At 49.6% G+C, this 18,954-nt stretch overlaps 1 protein-coding gene and 1 pseudogene across 6 annotated transcripts in view; both read left to right on the top strand.

Annotated features, from left to right (window-relative positions):
* The first annotated feature begins 604 nt into the window (after positions 1 to 604).
* Clec16a (C-type lectin domain containing 16A) overlaps positions 605 to 18,954 on the top strand; it is a 189,389-nt gene continuing 171,039 nt past the window's right edge. For 3 of the 6 annotated variants that reach the window (XM_074059112.1, XM_074059113.1, XM_074059116.1), the window contains exons 1-4: positions 605 to 892; positions 12,131 to 12,299; positions 12,574 to 12,702; positions 15,925 to 16,058. In XM_074059112.1, coding sequence (XP_073915213.1) covers positions 850 to 892; positions 12,131 to 12,299; positions 12,574 to 12,702; positions 15,925 to 16,058 — 475 coding nt within the window. In that variant the 5' untranslated portion in view covers positions 605 to 849. Of the gene's footprint in view, positions 893 to 12,130; positions 12,300 to 12,573; positions 12,703 to 15,924; positions 16,059 to 18,528; positions 18,560 to 18,954 lie in introns of those variants that run through there. The other 3 variants (XM_074059114.1, XM_074059115.1, XM_074059117.1) reach the window with 2 other exon arrangements.
* Positions 10,683 to 11,750, top strand: LOC141418472 (small ribosomal subunit protein uS5 pseudogene; annotated as a pseudogene).

The following is an 18,954-nucleotide window of genomic DNA, read 5'->3' on the forward strand; positions in this document are numbered from 1 at the left end:
TTGACCCCTGGTTCTGCCACTGACCTCGGGCCAGGCAACCTCCCTGTGACTCAGTTTCCTGGATGATAAAACTCGAGAAATAATAGTGTCTACTTCATAGGGTTGTTGTGAGAGCTAAATACTTTAATATAGGGCAGTGGCGCATCGTATGTGCCATGCAGTATCTATTTTAATTAATTCATAAATTATGCGGTACTGCGGATTGAACCCAGGGCCTCCAGGTAGGCAAGTGTTCTACCACTGGGCTACACTTCCAGCTCCCTTTAAAAAAATTGAGACAAGATCCCACTAGATTCAAACTTGTGATCCTTCAGTCTCTGCTCAGTCTCTGCAGTAGCTGGGATAACAGGCGTGCACCAGGCGTGCGCCACCACGTCCGGCCCTATTGTTATTCCTACCACAAATAGTTACTAACATTGCAGCGACTTTCTCGGGGCTACGCCCCCAGGCCTCCAGGTCCCGCCCACTCAGGCAGGGGGCGGCCTACTCTCCTCTCGCCCCGCCTCTTCGCGAGGGCCGCGCGATGCATGCTAGACCTTGTAGTCTGTTCCGAGAGTCCTGTCGCCTGGTGCCTCGCAGGCAAACTGCATTTCCCAGAGCTTTTTGCGGCGGTGGCCGTAAAGCGCGGCGGTCGAACGGCCGGTTCCGGCTGAATGTCAGTGAGGGGCTGTGGGCCCGGGAGGAAGGTGGTTGGCGGTTCCTCCACCACCTCCGCCTCTGCCTCCTCTGCTTGTGCGGCCGCCGCGGGCGCGGGACCGCTCGGCGGGTCGGGCATGAGACCGTGAGGCGAACGACGGGCCGGGGTCGCCGACATGTTTGGCCGTTCGCGGAGCTGGGTGGGCGGGGGCCATGGCAAATCGTCCCGGAACATCCACTCCTTGGACCACCTCAAGTGAGTGTGCGGGGGGTAGAGGGGGGGTCCTCGGGACCGGACGCGGGGACGGGGACGCAGAGCTCTGTTCGGGGGACGCTGAAGGTGGCGGCGGAAGGGGCGCCCGGGGAAGGCTGTGCGGTGGCGACAAGCGAGGGCTCTGGGGTCCGAGCGCCTGGGTTCCAACCCTGGCCCCGTCGCTCCTGGCCAGGTGACCTTGGACAAGTCGCCTAGTTTCTTACAGTCCCCGTATCCCCACCTGAAAAGTAAGGGGCTGAGGTTTCGGTTTGTGCACGTGGACTTCGTTCTTTCCGGGGGCAGACGGGGGTCACTAAGCCTCCGGACAGCTAAAGGGCCAAAGGCACGGATCCTGGAGTCGGCCGGATCTGGGTTCGAAGCTGGATGTATGCACTTAGGCTTCAGTTTCCTCAGTTGTAAAATGGATAGAGTGACAGTACCTGTTTCCTGTAGTTATTTTGAGGGTTGGCTGCATAAGAGAATGGCCAAAGGCTCAGAACTTGTACGAGAGTACTCAAAAGGGCAGGAATTAAAAGAACATAGTATTTTCTGGAGAAACTCTAAGCAGGGTTGCTCTGAGTGGGGACAGATAGCAGAGTCCTGGGAAGCAGGCGTGCACAGAGATTGGAACCAGACTTGTGTTCCAATTCTGGGTCCCCCACTAATGGTTGTGTGACCTTGGACAAATTATTTACTTCTCTGAGCCTCCAGTTCCCCATCAGCAAATGAGGATGCTGAATATTGTGCAAGGATTCAGCAACGTCATGCGTGGATTGCTACAGAGTTGTTACAGAGTGGGTGGCCAAGAGTGGTAGCTGTGTTTATTAGCTCAGCAGGGCCTTCCCAGATCTCCCTACCTAATGTGCTACCCCCACCCAATTCCTTCCTGTCACATCGTCTCTTGATTTCATTCCTTGCATCCCTGCCCTCTTCCTTTGCCCTGTTTAATTTTACATTTCTCCCATCTCTTATGCAGAGAGACTGCTTGGTTTGTTCACATTTGTATTTCCAGAATCTGGTACTGTAGGAACTCAATGGATACTTAGTGAAAAAAGTGAATGAATGAATTGGTGAGAGGTGCAGAACATGCAGGCTGAGATCCAGGATTTGGAGGGCAGATAGGAGAATGATGCAAAATAGAGAACTTTGAGGAGGGATGGAGTTCAGGGGGGAAACTAGGGATGGAGGTGCTGAAGGGAGGAGTAGGCAAAATCGTTGGTGGTAAGAAACAGGCAGACCAGGCATGTTAGCTCACTTCTGTGATCTCAGCACTGGGGAGGTGGAGACAGGAGGCTCGAGGTCCAAAGCCAGTCCAGGCAAAAAGTTAGTGAGACCCTATCTCAACAAATAAGCTGGACATGGTAGTATGCCTGTAATCCTGGCTATGTGGGGGATTAGCAGGTAGGAGGATCGAAGTCTGAGGCCAACCCCAGGCGAAAACTCAAGACCCCATTTGAAAAATCTTCTGAAGCAAAAAGAGCTGGGGGTGTGGCTCAAGTGGCAGAGTACTTGCCTAGATAGTGTAAGGCACTGAGGTCAAATCCCAGTACTGCCAGGAAGGAAGGGAGGGAGGGAGAGAGGAGGGAGGGAGGGAAAGGAGGGAGGGAGGGAGGGACAGGCTGGTTTTAAGAAAGAGAGAAAAAAAAAAAAGAGAAGTGGAGGGGAGGGGAGGAGAAAAAAGAGAAGAAAAGAAAGAAAGAGAGAGGCTGGTTTCCAGAGGGAACACACAAGGTTTCTAGTGGGGAGTAAGGAGGGGTTGGGGAGGGTGGAGGAGCTACAGAAAGGAAGATAGGATCTGTGCAAGGAATGGTGAGAGGGGACCCAGTGGAGGCAGGAGTGTTGTGATTCTCCTCTGTGTCCTTTCTAGCATGGAACAGGCATTTAATGTTTGTGGGTGTTGAAGAGTTAGGGGTAAGATGGTTTTGGTGGGGTGCTGGGGAAAGAAGACAAGGAGAGGGAAGAGGTCCAGCCAAGGATGGGGTTTGGTAGGGAGCAGGAGTCTTAATGGGAGGACAGTTGGCCTGGAGAGGGAACAGGGAGTGGCCAAGGATTTCAGGAATTCATCCAGTGGGTGGATAAGGCTGTCCAGAGGGATTGGGCTTCCTGCCAGCCCCAGATACCTGTGGGCTCTCACCTGACTCGCCCTTTTGAATCACTTTATTATTTCTTGAACGCTGTAATTCCTTCAGTCCTCACAAGTCTATGAGTTGTAGGATCTCTCATTGCTTCCATTTCTGTACAAGTGGAAACTAAGGTTCGAGGAGCTTACGTCACTTGCCTAAAGGTGACTGCAGCTGAAGGGTGTCAGAGGCAAAACTTGGCTCTGGAGCTTGCATCTGTTTCCCTGTCTTTCTGAATGAAACTTCCTGGTTTTGGGAAACTCTCTGCTCATCTGAGTGTCATCACCAGTAGGCATCCTTGCTGGCCAGCCAGTGCACCCTGAGAAACATAAAGGGTCTCAGATCCTTTGCAGTGGCCTGAGGACTGCCCAGCTTCATTGTTGAGGTTGCTGCAAACTGGAGCTGCCTGTCCTAGATTGGGCTCATCCTCTTACTCTGGATGACAGCCTGAAGAGCCTGGCGATTTGGGTCTTGACTGGCATGAGGCTTGAAAGATCCCAAGGTGACTTGGAAAAGAGTGCTGTGAGCAGTTATGCCCACCCCAGTGCTGGGCTGCGAGTCATTTGGCCGTGATAGTAAACATCTCGGGAACAGAACATCTCATTCCCTAAGGGAGTCTGCAAGCTGATGGGGGCAACGGCCACTGAGCCAGTGACTATACAGTGTGTCTGCTGGGATCGCAGGAGGCCCAGGGTTCTGGGTCATTCCCTTTCAGAGTCCCCAGGGTTGGGTAGGGGTCACCACATGGAACAGCCAGATGTGGGAGGGGGATACCATAGATAGGATCCTGGGGTTTGTGACATGTCGGGGTGGAACTGGTAGTTGTAGGAACAAGGGTGGAGGTAAGAAGGGTCTTCATCTGACATATGAGACCATTGGTCCTTGCTTGCCTGGGACTTGGGGTTTCCCAGAACATGGGACTTTCAGTGTAAAACCAGGAAAGTCTTGAGCAAATTGGTCACCTTCCCTGTGAACAAGTGACAGTCCCTAATCTGCTTTGTCTTGCCCTGGGGCAGTGTGTGTGAGAGGATAGGTTATGATATTAAAATAATTTAGAATATAAATATAATTTTTTGGTTGTTGGGTTTTGGTGGTTTTTTGGTGCACAAAGTGTGTGAAAACCTTTCTTTTTTAAAAATTATTTTATTCTCAGAGCACTCCCAGCTTATAGGCTGGAAAGGAACTTTCCTGTTAGATGGGTTCCACTTTAGCTGAGTAATGGAAAACTGGGTGCCTGGGCTCTTTGTCTACTGAATTGAGTTAGTTATTTAGTTGGGTCAAGTTGAAATGGTGAAGAGATTTATTTGCTGTACATTACTGGTGGTTTATTGTCCAAACTAAGTGGCAAGGCCATGACATTAACTGACAGATGCCCGCTACCAAGCAGAACCTCTGCTGGTAGAGTCCTTTGATTGCTGCTGAAATGCTGTCTTGACATGGGACTGTGAGTCCACAAACTGATTGAAGCTGGTTGTTGTGTTGCCTTCATTCTGGACACCTGTGTATGGGGTCGAGTGTTGCCTGTGTGCTAGTGGAACTTGATGGGCTCCTGAGGCCAGCTATTTAGCCTCTTTCCTTCTCTTGGCTCTGTCTCCTCCTACCTTGGTGCCATTCTCAGCAGGCTCAGCAATGCCTGGGAAAAAGAGAACTGCTTCTCCTCCCTGTCCCCGGCCCAGTCCTCTTTGGTTTAGGTATTTTTCAGTAGGCTCTCATGTTATACCTAGGCTTGCTTTGAACCACAGTCCTCCTGATCTCTACCACCCAAGTAACTGGGATTACAGGCTTGAGCCACCATGCCTGGCTTCCTTTTCTTAATAGTGGCACAAGTCTAGAATTAAGTGTCTCGAGACCAAGCTGGGGGCTCATGGCTGTCCTGAGGTAGTCACTGTGGCCAAGGGTGTACAGTGTTCCAGTTGACCAAACCTCCCTCATGTGCTCCTGGAGCCAGGTGGGACCAGTTCCCCTCATGCCAGGGGACACAATGGGAGCAAGGGTGGCTTTCTATGGGAGAAGCAGGGGTTATTATCCAAAGAAGTGGGATGTCCACCCAGCAGGCCGGTGCTCACCTGCTCTTTGTGTATTCCTTGTTTTGCCAGTACTGGGAGCTTAGGGTACAATATTGCCAGACAGATTTTCTTGAAATATCATACTCACCCTAGCACAACTAAGGAGTCCCAGGCGCCCTCTCAGTCAAGTCTAAATTCTTCCTGGCCTCAGAGCACTCTGACTCGGTTTCTAGCTCTCTAGTTTGGGAGCATCCTGGCAAGCAGACGCTGTTTGAATGGAGATCTAAGGGTCCAAAGGGTGTGTAGTGGCTCACAGGTGGAAGGGGAGGTGTGGAGGTGGAGGGAGGGAGTTTCCGAGGAGGCAGCTGGGGAGTGGCACATATTCTGGAAGGGAGTGTGCATGGGGAATTGGGGTGAGAGGCAGGTTTAGGACCCTGAGGTGCTGCACATCGTAATTCAGCTAAAAGAATTTGAATTTTAGGTGTGAACAGTGGGGAGAAACTGAAGGTTTTTTAACAGAGGGTGCTGTGGTTTGGCTGAAGTTTAATGAAGGGATCAGAGGAGGTCTAGACTGGAGGTGGGCAGCCACTAGGGGCTGCTGCTGCTGTCTTCTGGTGGATTGTGGCAGCACTTTGCTGGAATCTGAGTGCATTTCACCTGATGGTCCTCTCACTCACTGGCAGGCATCTCTCATGCCCACCTGGGTTCACCTTTGCTTTCCACTTGAGCTCCCTCTTTTCTTCCTGCCCATCCTAGTGACTTCAGCCAACAAGAGTCTCTCTGACTTCTCTAACTTCTCTTGGGTTTGTTCTCCCTGCCTCACCCCGTTAACATGTTCTTACATACTGTCTGCTTCATCTCCAAGACTGGACTCGCTGCTAGAGCTGTGGGTTCTTCAAGCTTCATCCAACCTTGACTTAGATTCCCAGGAAGCTGCCCTGGGTTCCTCAGGCTGTCCTTTTGTGATCAGAAGTCATCATAGTTTATGTATATCTGTTATTTTTCCCACAGTGAATGTGTGTCTTCTGAAGGCAGGGACATGGCATGTTTTGCGGGGTGGTGTTGGATGCCGGCACAGAGCCTGGTGCTCAGTAAGTCACCAAATCCCTGTGACAGGATGAATGAAAGCCAGTTCTGGCCGGCCTTTTCTTCACAACTGCTTGTTCTTACCGGCTTGATTACAGCACCTGTGTGGGAGTCTGGCTTTCTCTAGGCTGATGGCCCTGTCTCCACTCTCACTCTGTATCCTGGGCCCAGTCCCACCTGCTGGCCTAGTTTGACATCTTTGCGGGATGATTTACCAGAGTACCTCCTGCAAACACCTTTCCCTAATCCTCTAGTCTGAGCCAACCTGCGTGGATCGCCTCCCAGTCCTTCTGGCCAGAAGGCTGGACTCTAAGCAGATGACTTTTCCAAGGCCCAGAGAAGTAGGGAAGCGGAATTTGGGGGATGTCTTGAGGGTCTCTGCCCTCGCACTGAGCAAGCCCATCCAACTTAGTGTCCCACAGTTCTCACTGATGCCCAGGGCTTTGTCATTTGGAGGTGAGTGTGAGATTCTGTGCCCCGGCCTCCTGTCATTCTGCCTATCCTTTCTCACTCCAGCCTGTGGATGAGTTCAAGATCTTCTACTAGGAGCATCCTAAGAGGCACATTGTGGTCCAAGTCATAGAAACTGTCTTTAGCTGCCCTCAGAAACTGCTCTTGCTAAAGACAAATGTGGACTTTGCATTGCCTTCTGTAAAATGGGCATAATGATTGATTTCCACGGGGGTGGGACTTCCTCATGTCACTTGTGAATCAGAGGCTCTTGAGGAAGCCAGCTCTGGTGACATGGGCTTTGTTTGCAGCCATAGTCCCGGGTGACTAACCTCTAGAGCACGGGTTGCAGGTTGGCAAAGGCTGCAGTGTTTCACCGTATGGGCATGGCAGCTCCAGCTCCTCTTTCTATGGAGTTGGCTCATGGGCCAGGGTCTGCAGAGCTGTTGTGGAGACAGATGATCTTGGCTCTTTTCTGAAGCAGGGGTGTATGGTTAGTCCTAAGAACTTTCCTTATGACCTGATACGTATTTGCATGGTCTTTGGTTTGTTGTTTATCTATTTGGTTTTCTTTTATGCTAGGGACTCTTAACTTCATGGAATGCTTAGCTAATCAGCATTGACTTCATTGTTTGCATTTTCTGTAGTAGACAGCTTATATCATGGGTTTGGAGTCAGCCTGCCTGGTTCTAATCCTGGCTCCACTCATGCAGCAACTGGGACCCTGGGAAGGTCCCTCAGCCCACACTAGGCTGCTCAGGGATTTAGGTATCCCCGGCCTGTAGGACGTTTAGATAGGCTCTTGGTGGGCATGATTCTACCAATTAACCCAGTCTCTTCCCTATCACTTTTTCAACTAAGAAAGACATTTGTGATGCATAGTCTACCCTGTGGTCATGGTCCCAAAATGAAATTTGGAGCATCAATTATACCTTCTGCAGGGAAGCAAAACACGCAACCCAGCTATGAAAATATCCACGGCAAAGAAAAAGGCACAGGGGAATGGATTACATCTCCAGCAGTGGCTTTGGGCAGTGGCATGCTGGCAATTTCCATGTTTCTTTCTTTGCTTTTGTCAAAGTTTACAACTTCTCTAAAATGAATGGTACATTTCTATGCTGACAGTTATTAAACTGTTTATATCCCGAGTGATTTAATTACTTGATCCCTAAAAGCTCTGGAATGAAATGCAGCATTAAAATATTAAGTCTTAATCCATTCAGCTTTTTCCCCAGTACATGCGGACAAATGTATATGAAGGGTTTCTTCCTAAAACGTTATCAAAACGGTTTTCCACGGCATTGTGGGCAAAAAGATGAGCAGGGTACCGATGTGCCATCCTAGAGCTTAGGGTTGAACCCCAGTGGGTGTCTGTACCATCAGCAGCAGCCATATGAAAAGTAGCCATGCCCCCACGCCATTTCCACTTGCATCAAGAAGCTTCGACTTACCTAGGAGCAGATAGACCCAACACAAGATGTGCCAGACCCCTGTCCAGCAAATGGCCAGAATTGCTGCAAATAGCCTCACGCTGCTCTACTGTACAGATGTCAGCTTTCCAAATTTAGCTGTAGATTTAGGACAGTGTCAAAGGAAATCTTAGCAGGTGTTTTTGTGGACACTGAGAAGGTGATTTTTAAATATATATGGGAATGCCAGGTGTTGAGAATGGCCAATATAACATTGAAAATATGGAAGGAAAGAAGATGGAGGGCGTGCATTACCTCATGGCAAGACTTTTTGTAAGGCTGCAGTGTCAGACAGCATGGTATTGGCACAAGAGTAGACAAATAGATCAATGAAACCAGAGCAACCAGAAAGAGATTCGCATGTGACCACCTGATTAACGGCAAAGGTGACACTGAGGGCAGTAGAGAAATGAAGGCCTTTCAGTAAATGGAGCTAGATCTCCACATAGAAAACTTAATTTTGGCCCATGTCTTATACCAACATAAAAGTCAGTTCCAGGTGTCCCTAAGCCTCAAGTGTTGTGTTGGTCTGTACGATGGTAACAGTGGGCATGTCCCATGGTTATCTGAGGGTCACGTGAAGCCTCCACTCAGTGGCAGGCTCATGGAGGAGCTCTAGAATCTTCTTTCAGAACCTACTACTCTACCCTTTTTCTCTCTGTAAGGCCTTCTAGTAGCTACTAGGATTTTTTCAGAGATTATTTAATGAAAGCAGCAACCGTAATAATAATTAGCTCTTGTGTTATTACATAGTGACTGCCAGTCTAGCTATCTGTCTCTCTACTTACTTGTTCCTCCTAACAGCACCATAACAGGTGGTGCTGAAGTATCAGGTGCTGTTGCTGTTACATTTTACAGATGAGATAGCTGAGGCATACAGTAGCTTGCTCAGCATCACCCAGGTAATAAATGATAGCTTTGTGCCCAGACTCTGGTGTGTGAGCACTGGTGTCCGTAATTAACCCACATACTCTCCTGCCTCTCCCAAAATGACCCTGATTTTTCACTTCCTGTTCCTGTTTATCTGGGCCTTCCCATTTCAATGTCTCCCTTGAGGTCATCTTTCCCTGATGTTTGCACCCAGCCTGATCTCACCTTCCGGAATCCCTGGAATAGCTTTTGTGTAACTTAGTAAGGGTGTTAGTAGTGCCCCCTCATAATGACCTCAGTATAGTAATATAAGCAGTTAGCCCTGCTTTGATGCAGTGAGTGCTTACTGTGTACCAGGTGTCTGCTTGACTCTACCCATGCATTATCGTGTTGAGTGTCTAAAATAACACAGTGAAGAGAACTCAGCTGTGACTGCTGTTTTATAGAATCTGAGCTTCAGAGAGGTGGGGTGAAGTGCTTTGTCCAAGGCCCCAGCTAGATAGGGTGAGGGATCAAGCTCAAGACAGTCAGACTCCAGAGGCCAGCTCTTCACCACAGGGCTGGGCTCTTGCTAGCTGGGTCCGCCACTTGCACCTCTGGCTGTGTTTGGTTTTGTGTGTTGTGATCCAGATTATGTTCATGAAGACCCACTGCAACATTTATTGACCACCTGCTGTGTGCCAGATATTTTGGAGTGTATTGGGGTCACCAAGATCATAAAGATGAGATTTCTGACCTTGGGGAGCTCGTCTAGTAAGGGAGGCAGATCGCTGGGAATCAGGGAGGTCTGTGCGGTAGCAAGGGCACATGGGTGCGGAGGTGCTGGTAAGGAGGCTGCAGTCAGATTCATGGGGTTACAGAGGGTGGGGTGAGAAAGCCTTCTTTAAGGAAGGCTTCACTAATAGCCACCTGAGCTGGGCTTTGACATATAAATAAGAATTTGCTGATTGACAAAGTCATCAAGGGCATTTTAAGCAAACAGCCCTGTCAACTGAGGTCAGACCTGGTCCTAAAGATCTTAAACTCCCCTGTCCTTGTTGGGGGCCCTTGAAACAGACTCTTCCAGGGCACTGTATGCCATCCAGAGTGAGGAGAAGCTGCCCCTTACCCCACCTGCACTGCCAACAGTGCCTTATCACCAGCAGGGCTTGTGTATCCTGCAGAGAGTGTCACTGCTGGGGGCTGGAATGTATGCAGCTTAGTGTGCACAAGGCCACAGTTCTGTCCCCAGCACCTCAAAAGCAGCTTTAGCAGGATTGGGGACCCTGCAAGTGTGGGTGTACCAGGAGCAACAGGCAGTCTGATGCAGGAGGCCTCTGAAGCTGCTCTTTGAGCCTCTGGGGAAGCTGCACTTGATTTCATGATGAGTGGGTTCCCTGCAATCATCCCAGAGAGGTTCAAGTGCTGTGTTCCTTCTCCCAAAGGGAAACTGGCTCTGTGGCCCTAAACCCACCTGCCGCACCGCTGGTACGTTTGGACATGAATGGTGGGAGATTTATGTTTTTGGAGGGCACACTTCCTATTGCATGCTCAGAATTGCACAGAGCTGCTAATTAAATGCTTGATCATACCATGCCTTTTAAAATGTAATAGACAGCAACATATTAATAAATAAGCTCCAGTGCCCTGGAAGCTGTAGGTTGCCCTTTCCTGTTTTGTCTGCAGGCTCTACCTCTTTAGATCTTGCCATTTTTCGAGATTATAGATGAACAGTCCTATCTAATCCTTCCTCAGTTGCTCTCACCGGCCCCTTTCCCCTAACTGGAGGTACCCATGAAAGAAGCCAGAGGGTGGCTTTCCCCCAGTCACTTCCTCTGTGTCTGCTTTTCCTTCTCTGTGAGACTCTTTTTACAGGTGAAGTTACCTGGATGTGTGGCTCTGAAAAGCCATCTTAAAAGCCGTGGCACTTCTTCTTTCTCCGGAAAAAACACCAAATGGCGGATGATGCCGGTGCAGCAGGAGGGCCTGGAGGCCCCGGGGGCCCAGGCATTGGAGGCCACGGCGGCTTCCGTGGAGGCTTTGGCAGTGGCCTCTGGGGCCGCGGTAGCGGTTGTGGTCGGGGCCACGGGGCTCGTGGAGGCAAGGCTGAAGATAAGGAGTGGATCCCTGTCACCAAGCTGGGCCGCCTGGTCAAGGACATGAAGATCAAGTCTTTGGAGGAGATCTATCTTTTCTCCCTGCCCATCAAGGAGTCTGAGATTATTGACTTTTTCCTGGGGGCATCCCTCAAGGATGAGGTCTTGAGGATCATGCCTGTGCAGCAGCAGACTCGGGCTGGCCAATGCACCAGGTTTAAGGCATTTGTAGCCATTGGGGACTACAATGGTCATGTCGGGCTGGGTGTTAAGTGTTCCAAGGAGGTAGCCACTGCCATCCGAGGTGCCATAATCTTGGCCAAACTCTCCATTGTCCCTGTGCGGAGAGGCTACTGGGGGAACAAGATTGGCAAGCCTCACACTGTCCCATGCAAGGTGACAGGCCGCTGTGGTTCTGTGCTGGTCGCATCTCATCCCTGCCCCCAGGGGCACTGGCATAGTGTCGGCTCCTGTGCCCAAGAACCTACTGATGATGGCTGGTATTGATGACTGCTACACTTCAGCCAAGGGCTGCACTGCCACCCTAGGCAACTTTGCTAAGGCCACCTTTGATGCCATCTCCAAGACCTACAGCTACTTGACCCCCGACCTCTGGAAAGAGACCGTGTTCTCCAAGTCTCCCTATCAGGAATTCACTGACCATCTTGTGAAAACCCACACCAGAGTGTCTGTGCAGAGGACCCAGGCTCCAGCTGTGGCTACAACATAGGATTTTTTTAAAAATATAAAAATAATAAAGTGAATTAACCCTGTTTTAAAAAAAAAAAAAAGCCGTGGCAGGTGGCACTTCCAGGATATTGCGCCAGGCTGCTGGTCCCACACCACTCAGGAGTGGCCTCAGCAGTTCTCTGGGTCTCGTCTGCCTGTTTGCCCCAGCGGATGGCTTCCAGGCCTGTTTGGGTGGACAAAATACAGTCCCATTACCTCTCAAGTGAATTTAACTCTGAATTTAACAGTCTGTGCTCAGCAAATAAGACTGCTGCCTCTGCTTCACTTGAGCCCTAAGTTCTGACGGGCATGCCACCCCTTAGTGGGAGATCATGGGCATTCTGAGGGTAACGTTTTCTGCGCAGTATTTGTATCCCAGCCGTTGGCTTTGAGACCCACCTTTCCTAAGCGGTGTCCCCATCTCTCTGAATCTCAGCATCAACCTGGCTGCAAGCCCTGCATCAGACACTTGGCGCTGAGCTGCATCTCTGCCGGCATCAGACCACTGGGGAGCTTGTGAAACAGGCGGTGCCTCCTCCGCCCTCTGTTCTGCTGCACCCAAATCTCTGGGTGGCTCCACTGCCCTGCTTCATCCAGCTCTCCAAGTGAGTCTTTGTACACTGAAGTTTGACATCGGCTCTCTTTAAGGTCTGATGATGCTCTTGCTTCAGTTCGGGCTGTGCGTCCTCGTATTTAATGCCCTAAAGCATTGCCAGCCATTTTCCCTGTGTGGAGAGGTGTGTCTAATCTGAATGCAAAATTATGCTAACCAGATCTGAAATACTGTCCTGTCTGTCTTGTCTCCCAAATTGCTAGTGGCCATGGGGCCCGGCTTTCATGCCAGTTGGTAACCTCTTTTTTTCCTCTCCTTTTTCTTAGGTATCTGTACCACGTTTTAACCAAAAACACCACAGTCACAGAACAGAACCGGAATCTGCTGGTGGAGACCATCCGTTCCATTACCGAGATCCTGATTTGGGGAGATCAAAATGACAGCTCTGTGTTTGAGTAAGGCTTCCCAGTGCCTTTGTTTTCTCATTCTTCCTCTTCCTTTGAGTGTTTTTCCAAATGTGTTCCATGAGTCATTCCTGATGATGTCAGGACTTGACGCTAATTTGGTCTTGCCCAAATACCTAGTTATAGAAAATGTCCTTGGAACACTGTAGCAATGACAGCTAAACAGGAGTTGTAGAAAGCAGTGTCTCTAGAAAACCTGAAGATGTCATGGTTTAATTTCCAAGTGTGTCGGATGATCTCCCCTAAGGTAGGAGACAATGTCCTAGGTGGCCAGGTCTAAGTGAATGGAAAGGACCTTGCCCTGGGGAGCTGCTGAAGCCACCAGATAGTGTGTTTACTGAGAGCCTGGCAAGGTGCTGGGCTTTGAGGAAACAGGTAGTTTTCCTTCACCCCAGGTGCAGGTGCTTTGGGTGTCGCATTTTACTCAAGATCAAGTAGCAGGTAGATCGTGAAAGAGCAGTTCACACGCACAGCCCGGGAGGGGCTTCTCCTCATCCTCACTCTTCCTGGACAAGCAGCCCTAGGCCAGGTTTCTAGTCTCCCTGACCTCTGCTTCCTCAGCTTTAAAGAAGGAGAGCAAAGTACCCTGCCCAGTGCCTGCACAGAGCAGGCACTCAGAGATAACAGCAGGCGATAAAAATGGGTGTTGAACCAGCACGGCCTCCTCAGTACACTGTCACCGTCTTAGTGCCTGAGGATTTTCTGTTGGGTTATGACACCCAGATTGTACATGTGCGTGCATATATATGCACATATTCATTCTCAATTGTTAAATGTTGAGGCCACGTTTAAAGCCTGTTAAAAAAAAATAAAGGCGTTCCATTTCCAATCTGGCTTCTGTTAGTTATCCTGAATTGGTTTTCAGGTTAGCTCTCTGTTTTTATCAGTAAGCTTATCTATCAAAGCTCCTTGTGGAAAATGCAAACTCCTTAAATGCAAGCCTGTGACACAGGCCATGAGCCCCAAAAGAAAATGCTGGGGTTATAAAGTGAGGTGTTGCTTATACATGGGGCTAGTGCCCCATGGGGAATTTGTTTGTATCTGGTTTTGGAAATGAGAAAGACGAAGGTTAGAGATTAAAAATTGGTTCCCCCCCTTCCCTTACTAGAATGGACTTTCTTAGTTCATTCTAGCTTAGAAAAATTGCTGAGCACTGGGCATGGTAGCTCATGTCTGTAATCCCAGCACTCAGGAGCCTGAGGCAGGAGGATCACAAGTTTGAGGCCAGACCCTGTCTCAAAATAAAAGGAAAACTGCTGAGCTCTTGGTCCCAGTGATTCCAAAATAGCCAAACAGTGTGCCCAAGAAAACTTTGTTTTTAGTAAACTCCAGACTGGATTTCAGTTGCCAGTGCTCGCCTGGGCACCCACAATGCATTAGCCACCTTGTCTCCCAGCCTCCTGTGCTCCATGGCAGCTTCTGAGCCTTTCCGTGTTGTTTATGGCTTTGACAGTTTCGAGGGATGCTGGCCAGATGTGCTGGAGAAGGTCGGCATCTGAGCTTGTCTGCTGATCTCATTAGACCGAGGGAGGTGGGGCAGAATGCTGCAGAGGTGAAGCGCCCTTTCTTCCCCACGTGGCAGGGCGCTCAGGATCATGGTGACCTCTGTTGCCTCACCACCATGGTGTCTGCCACAGGTCTCAAAAGCTACTCTTTTCCCCTTTCCCTAAAGAGCATCCCTAAGTCTAGTCCACCTCCACCTGCCAAGATAGATAAGCTCCACCTTCTGGAAGGGCAGAGTACTTCCAAACAATATTTGCAGGTTTGCATGGATCTGTCTCTTCTCCCGCATTTGTTCATTTAGTTATCACTTCCTTATCACAATACAATCTCATGGGTATTTATCGTATACCTTGGGTAGCAATCCAATACCGCACTGTTTATCTTGTTGCTCACATTGTTCCAGCCTTGGCAACTCAGGCTTCTTTCAGGTTGGTCGCCATGTCCCTTTGATATGCTCTTGTCCTTTTGTCTTTTGAGCACTTCCTTCTTGGTACTATAAGATACTCCAGACCCACCTTGACCTTTTCCCGCACCTACCTTAGAATCAACCATTTTCCCAAGTAGTGTCCTAGTCCCCTAAGGAGTATCCAGCCACACCTACTGAGTCAACCCCTGAGCAAAACCTAGGTGCAGACATTTTGATAAGTTACCAGATTGTCACTGTGCAGCAGTAAGAGTATAGGTGATACAGGAGAGTCACTGATTTATACAACCTGAAAGGAAGGTAGACAGAATAGTCAAATGACAGAAATACTCTGGAGGTCACCGTGAGTGGTATGTATAGGCAGACAGGCTCCCAGAATCAGAGTGGGAAAGACTTCAGGATTTTTAGGTCATATTTATTTATTTATTATTTTTCCCTTTTGTCGATGCAAACAGAAGCTGTGCAGTACTGCACCAAGGTATAGGGCCCTAGTCCCTGGAGCTGACAGTAGAGGAGAGAGGCACCCAAGACTGAGCCGCCCAGCAGATGCTTATGACTGCAGAGGGCGCTCCTGAGCATCCTTGTGGCAGGCTGACCTGAGCTTGGACACACAGAGCAATAACTAGAAACATCACTTTCTTCCTTAAAGGAGGGCTATTGGGAGGTTCTGTTGCTAGCATGTACCCTCAGAAGTCAGTGCCCCCAGGCTACATGTACACCAGTGTCCTGTCCAGAGCAAGAAGGCAGAAGTAGGCTTGGAGTCTGGCTAGGGTCCCTTGCCCACACCAGCACCTTCATCTTTCCTTCCATTTCTTTTCCCTGAGCTGTGGAAACTAAACTTGATGACCTGCAGACCAGCATTCTTTCATTATTCAGCACTATCTTCCCCCTCTGCAGGGAATTCCAGTTGCTTTCTTAACACTCAAGATATTTGAGCAAAGGAAAGGGGCTGGGTGAGGATGATGGTACTGAGTGTGTGATGGGAAGTGCCCATGGGGTTTCTGAGCACAGGATCCCATTCTGCTCACCACTTCCTGGGTCAGCACTGTCCCCACCATCTGGGAAGAGTTGAAAGGCTGCATATTGATGTCCCTGGAAGGCGGAATCATGGGAGCTGGGTGGTGTGGAATCTGAGGCCAAGTGAGTGACAAGTGAGTGTGGATATACTTCTCTACAGATGCTCTTGCAGGGGCAGGTCTACATGTGTGTGTGCTGTGACTGTATCAGAGGATGACTTCATTTCCCACCTCTCAAAGCCAACTGACCCCTCCCTCTTCTCTCCCCAGCTTCTTCCTGGAGAAGAACATGTTCGTTTTCTTCTTGAACATCCTGCGGCAGAAATCGGGCCGCTATGTGTGCGTCCAGCTGCTACAGACCTTGAATATCCTCTTTGAGAACATCAGTCACGAGACCTCGCTGTGTAAGGATCACTTGATGTTGCCTCTGCCATGCCCAGTGGTTTCGTGTGTCTATGCCTACTGCGTACTCTAGTCACTCAGGCTGCCCTAGCAAGGCACTGAAGCTCGGAGTGGCTAAACAGTAGGAATTTGTTTTCTCTCTGTTCTGGAGGACAGAGCCCACATCGAAGCTGTCATCAGGGTTAGTTTCAGGTCAGATTCTTCCTGGCTTGCAGGCAGCCACTTTGTCTGTTTTCTGTTGCTCTAGCTAAATGCCTAAGACTGGGTAATTTATAAAGGAAAAAGGTTTATTGTGGCTCATGATTCTGGAGGCTGAGGAGTCCAACATTGGATAGGCACTACTTTGACTAATGGAAGAAAGTGTGAGGGCAGAAGGGCCTGTGCAAAGGAGAAAGAATGCTGGCTTTATAACAACTGCTCTTGAGAACTAGTTCAGTCCCATGGGAGTGAGAACCCCTGTGAGAAAGGCTCCACCCCGTGACCTAAACCCCCAACTAGGCCCATCTCCCAACACACCACATACAGGGATTAAGGTTCTAACACCTGAACCTTTGAGCTCACACTCAAGACTACAGCAGCCACTCAAGCAAGCAAGGCTGGGTAGGGGGTCGGGGGGATATTAATCTCTTTTATCTCTTATAGGAACACCAGGTTCATCAGATCTGGACCTTTACCACCTCATTTAACTTTAATTACCTCCTAAAAGTCCTATTTCTAAATACACTTGCATTGGGGGTGATGACTTCAGCATGAATTTGTTGGGGACACAGTTTAGTCCTCAGCACTGTGTTTACCCTGTGTGGTAGGGTACTATGAAGGGCTGAAAGGGCTCCCCTCTGCTGACTAATTCTGGGGTGTTCATGTCCTTCTATATGGTTTGATATTAAAGAGTCAGTTACTGAACCATGGGCCAACAGCATAAACACTGGAGGAGCAGGCGCCGAGAACTTGATCCAGGACCTGCTGGGGTGTGGGCTTGGATCCTCACCCTTCTGCTTCAGTTTGGCTTCCCACCTAGGGAACGTGGGCTCCTGGGCCCCGAACCTTCCCTCACTAAGCCCGGGTCATTCATCTGTGACAGCCACCCCTGAGGGAGAGGGACCCCTTGAGTTGTGAGCCCAAAGTGGCAGATCTAGTGAGGCCTAAGTAGATAAGGGGTTTCAGCCCAGGGGAGCCATCCAGTGGTCTAACTGGGGTGCTTGTGTCTCCCAGGAGGCATCAACAGCGTCTGGAGATGGGCTTGGTTTGTCATGTCCAGGTAGAGAGGGGTACTGCCTGCCCCTGGTGGGTGGGAGCTAGGATGTTCCTACACATCCTAGAGCCCAGGACATGCCCACAGAGAATAGTCCAGCCCAAGCCATGGCCAGGGCTGAGGTTGAGCAGGCCTGGCTTAGCTCCTCATGCTCCATGCATGGTCACTAGCTTTGTCATTCCAAGATGACCCTGCCAAGCCCAGGCCCTGCCAGCAAGGAGACAAGTGGCCGAATGTCTGTATCAAAAACACGTTCCCTCCTGGGACAAGCCTGAAGAAAGTGGCTGGTATGGCAGAGTGTCTCAGGTGGTAGAGCGCTTCCCTAGCAAGCATGAGGCCAAGTTCAAACCCCAGTACCACCAAACAAAAAGTGGCTGCTAGAAGGAGGTAGACATGGAGACCTTTCTTCTCTAGCCAGAGCTGCTGCATGGTGGTTTTCGACAGCAGCCGCTAGGTGGAGCTGCTGTCTCGGAGACTTTGCTCACACTTCCCATGACCACAGACTGACAAATGTGGGCTGATTCATGTCTCCCTACGTGGTTTCCCTTGTTATCAGCTTCTTTTTCGCTGGATATGAAGCAAGTGTGGTTTCTGAACTCTGAGGAGGGAAGATCCAGCTCAGTGGCTCAAGACCAAGGAGGCAGGCGTAACCATGGTGGGGCTGACTCAGCCATACATTCCCAGGAGTGCTGGGAGGAACTAAGTCTCTGCACGGGTACCTCTGTCCAGCTGAGATAGGAGCAGTTGATGAGGACAGTGGCTTAAGGAGTGTGCAGGAGCGTGGGAATCCGAGCTCTGCTCCAGGCCTGGCAGGCATCTGTAGCATTGGTTTTATCATTTAGTGCAGTGTGTCCTCATGTCCTGTCTCCCGTTGCCCTTTCTAAGCCCAGCTCGATATAGGACTATGGTATTAAAGATGGGCTTTATTTAAAAATCCCCACTTTTATTGTATATATTTAAGGGTAGAACTTGATGATTTGATATATTGTATATTGAAATCGTCACCACAATCAGCCTAATTAATATTTATCACCTCACCGACTTAGTTTTTAGAGTGTGCTGAGAACACCCAGGATCTACTCTTAGCAAATTTCAAGTGTCTAATACAGTATTGTGACCAATAGTCACTATGCTATACTGTATATATCCAGAATTCAGCAGTTTGCAAATCCAAAGCTTTATACCTTTGACCAACATCTCCCCGTTTCCCCTTCCCGCAGCACCTGGTAACCAGTTCCGCCCTCTGCTTCTGTGAGTTTGATGATTTTAGATTCTACACACAGTGATCATGCAGTGTGCATGGCTTTGCTTGCTTTCCCTCCCTCCCTCCCTCCCTTCCTTACCCCCTTCTGACTTCCCTTCCTATCCCTCTCTCTTCCTTCCTTCCTCCCACCCTCCCTCCTTTCCTTCTTTTTTGTAGGGTCTTGCTATGTAGCCCAGGCTGGCCTTGAACTCATGAGCCTCCTGGGATTACAAGCATGTGCCACTGTGCCTGGCTATAGCTTTTCTTGTACTGGGACCAAAGAGGGTGCCTTGCTGTGAGAAACACAGCAAGTGCCCTGTGATTTACAGCCCATCCATACGGACACTTTTAAAAGCCCTGTAAATCAGCAGAAATCACTGCCTGTTCACAAAACTTGTTTTTG

The sequence above is a fragment of the Castor canadensis genome, chromosome 17 (genome assembly GCF_047511655.1).
Source record: "Castor canadensis chromosome 17, mCasCan1.hap1v2, whole genome shotgun sequence".
In the NCBI taxonomy this organism is placed as follows: Eukaryota; Metazoa; Chordata; class Mammalia; order Rodentia; family Castoridae; genus Castor; species Castor canadensis.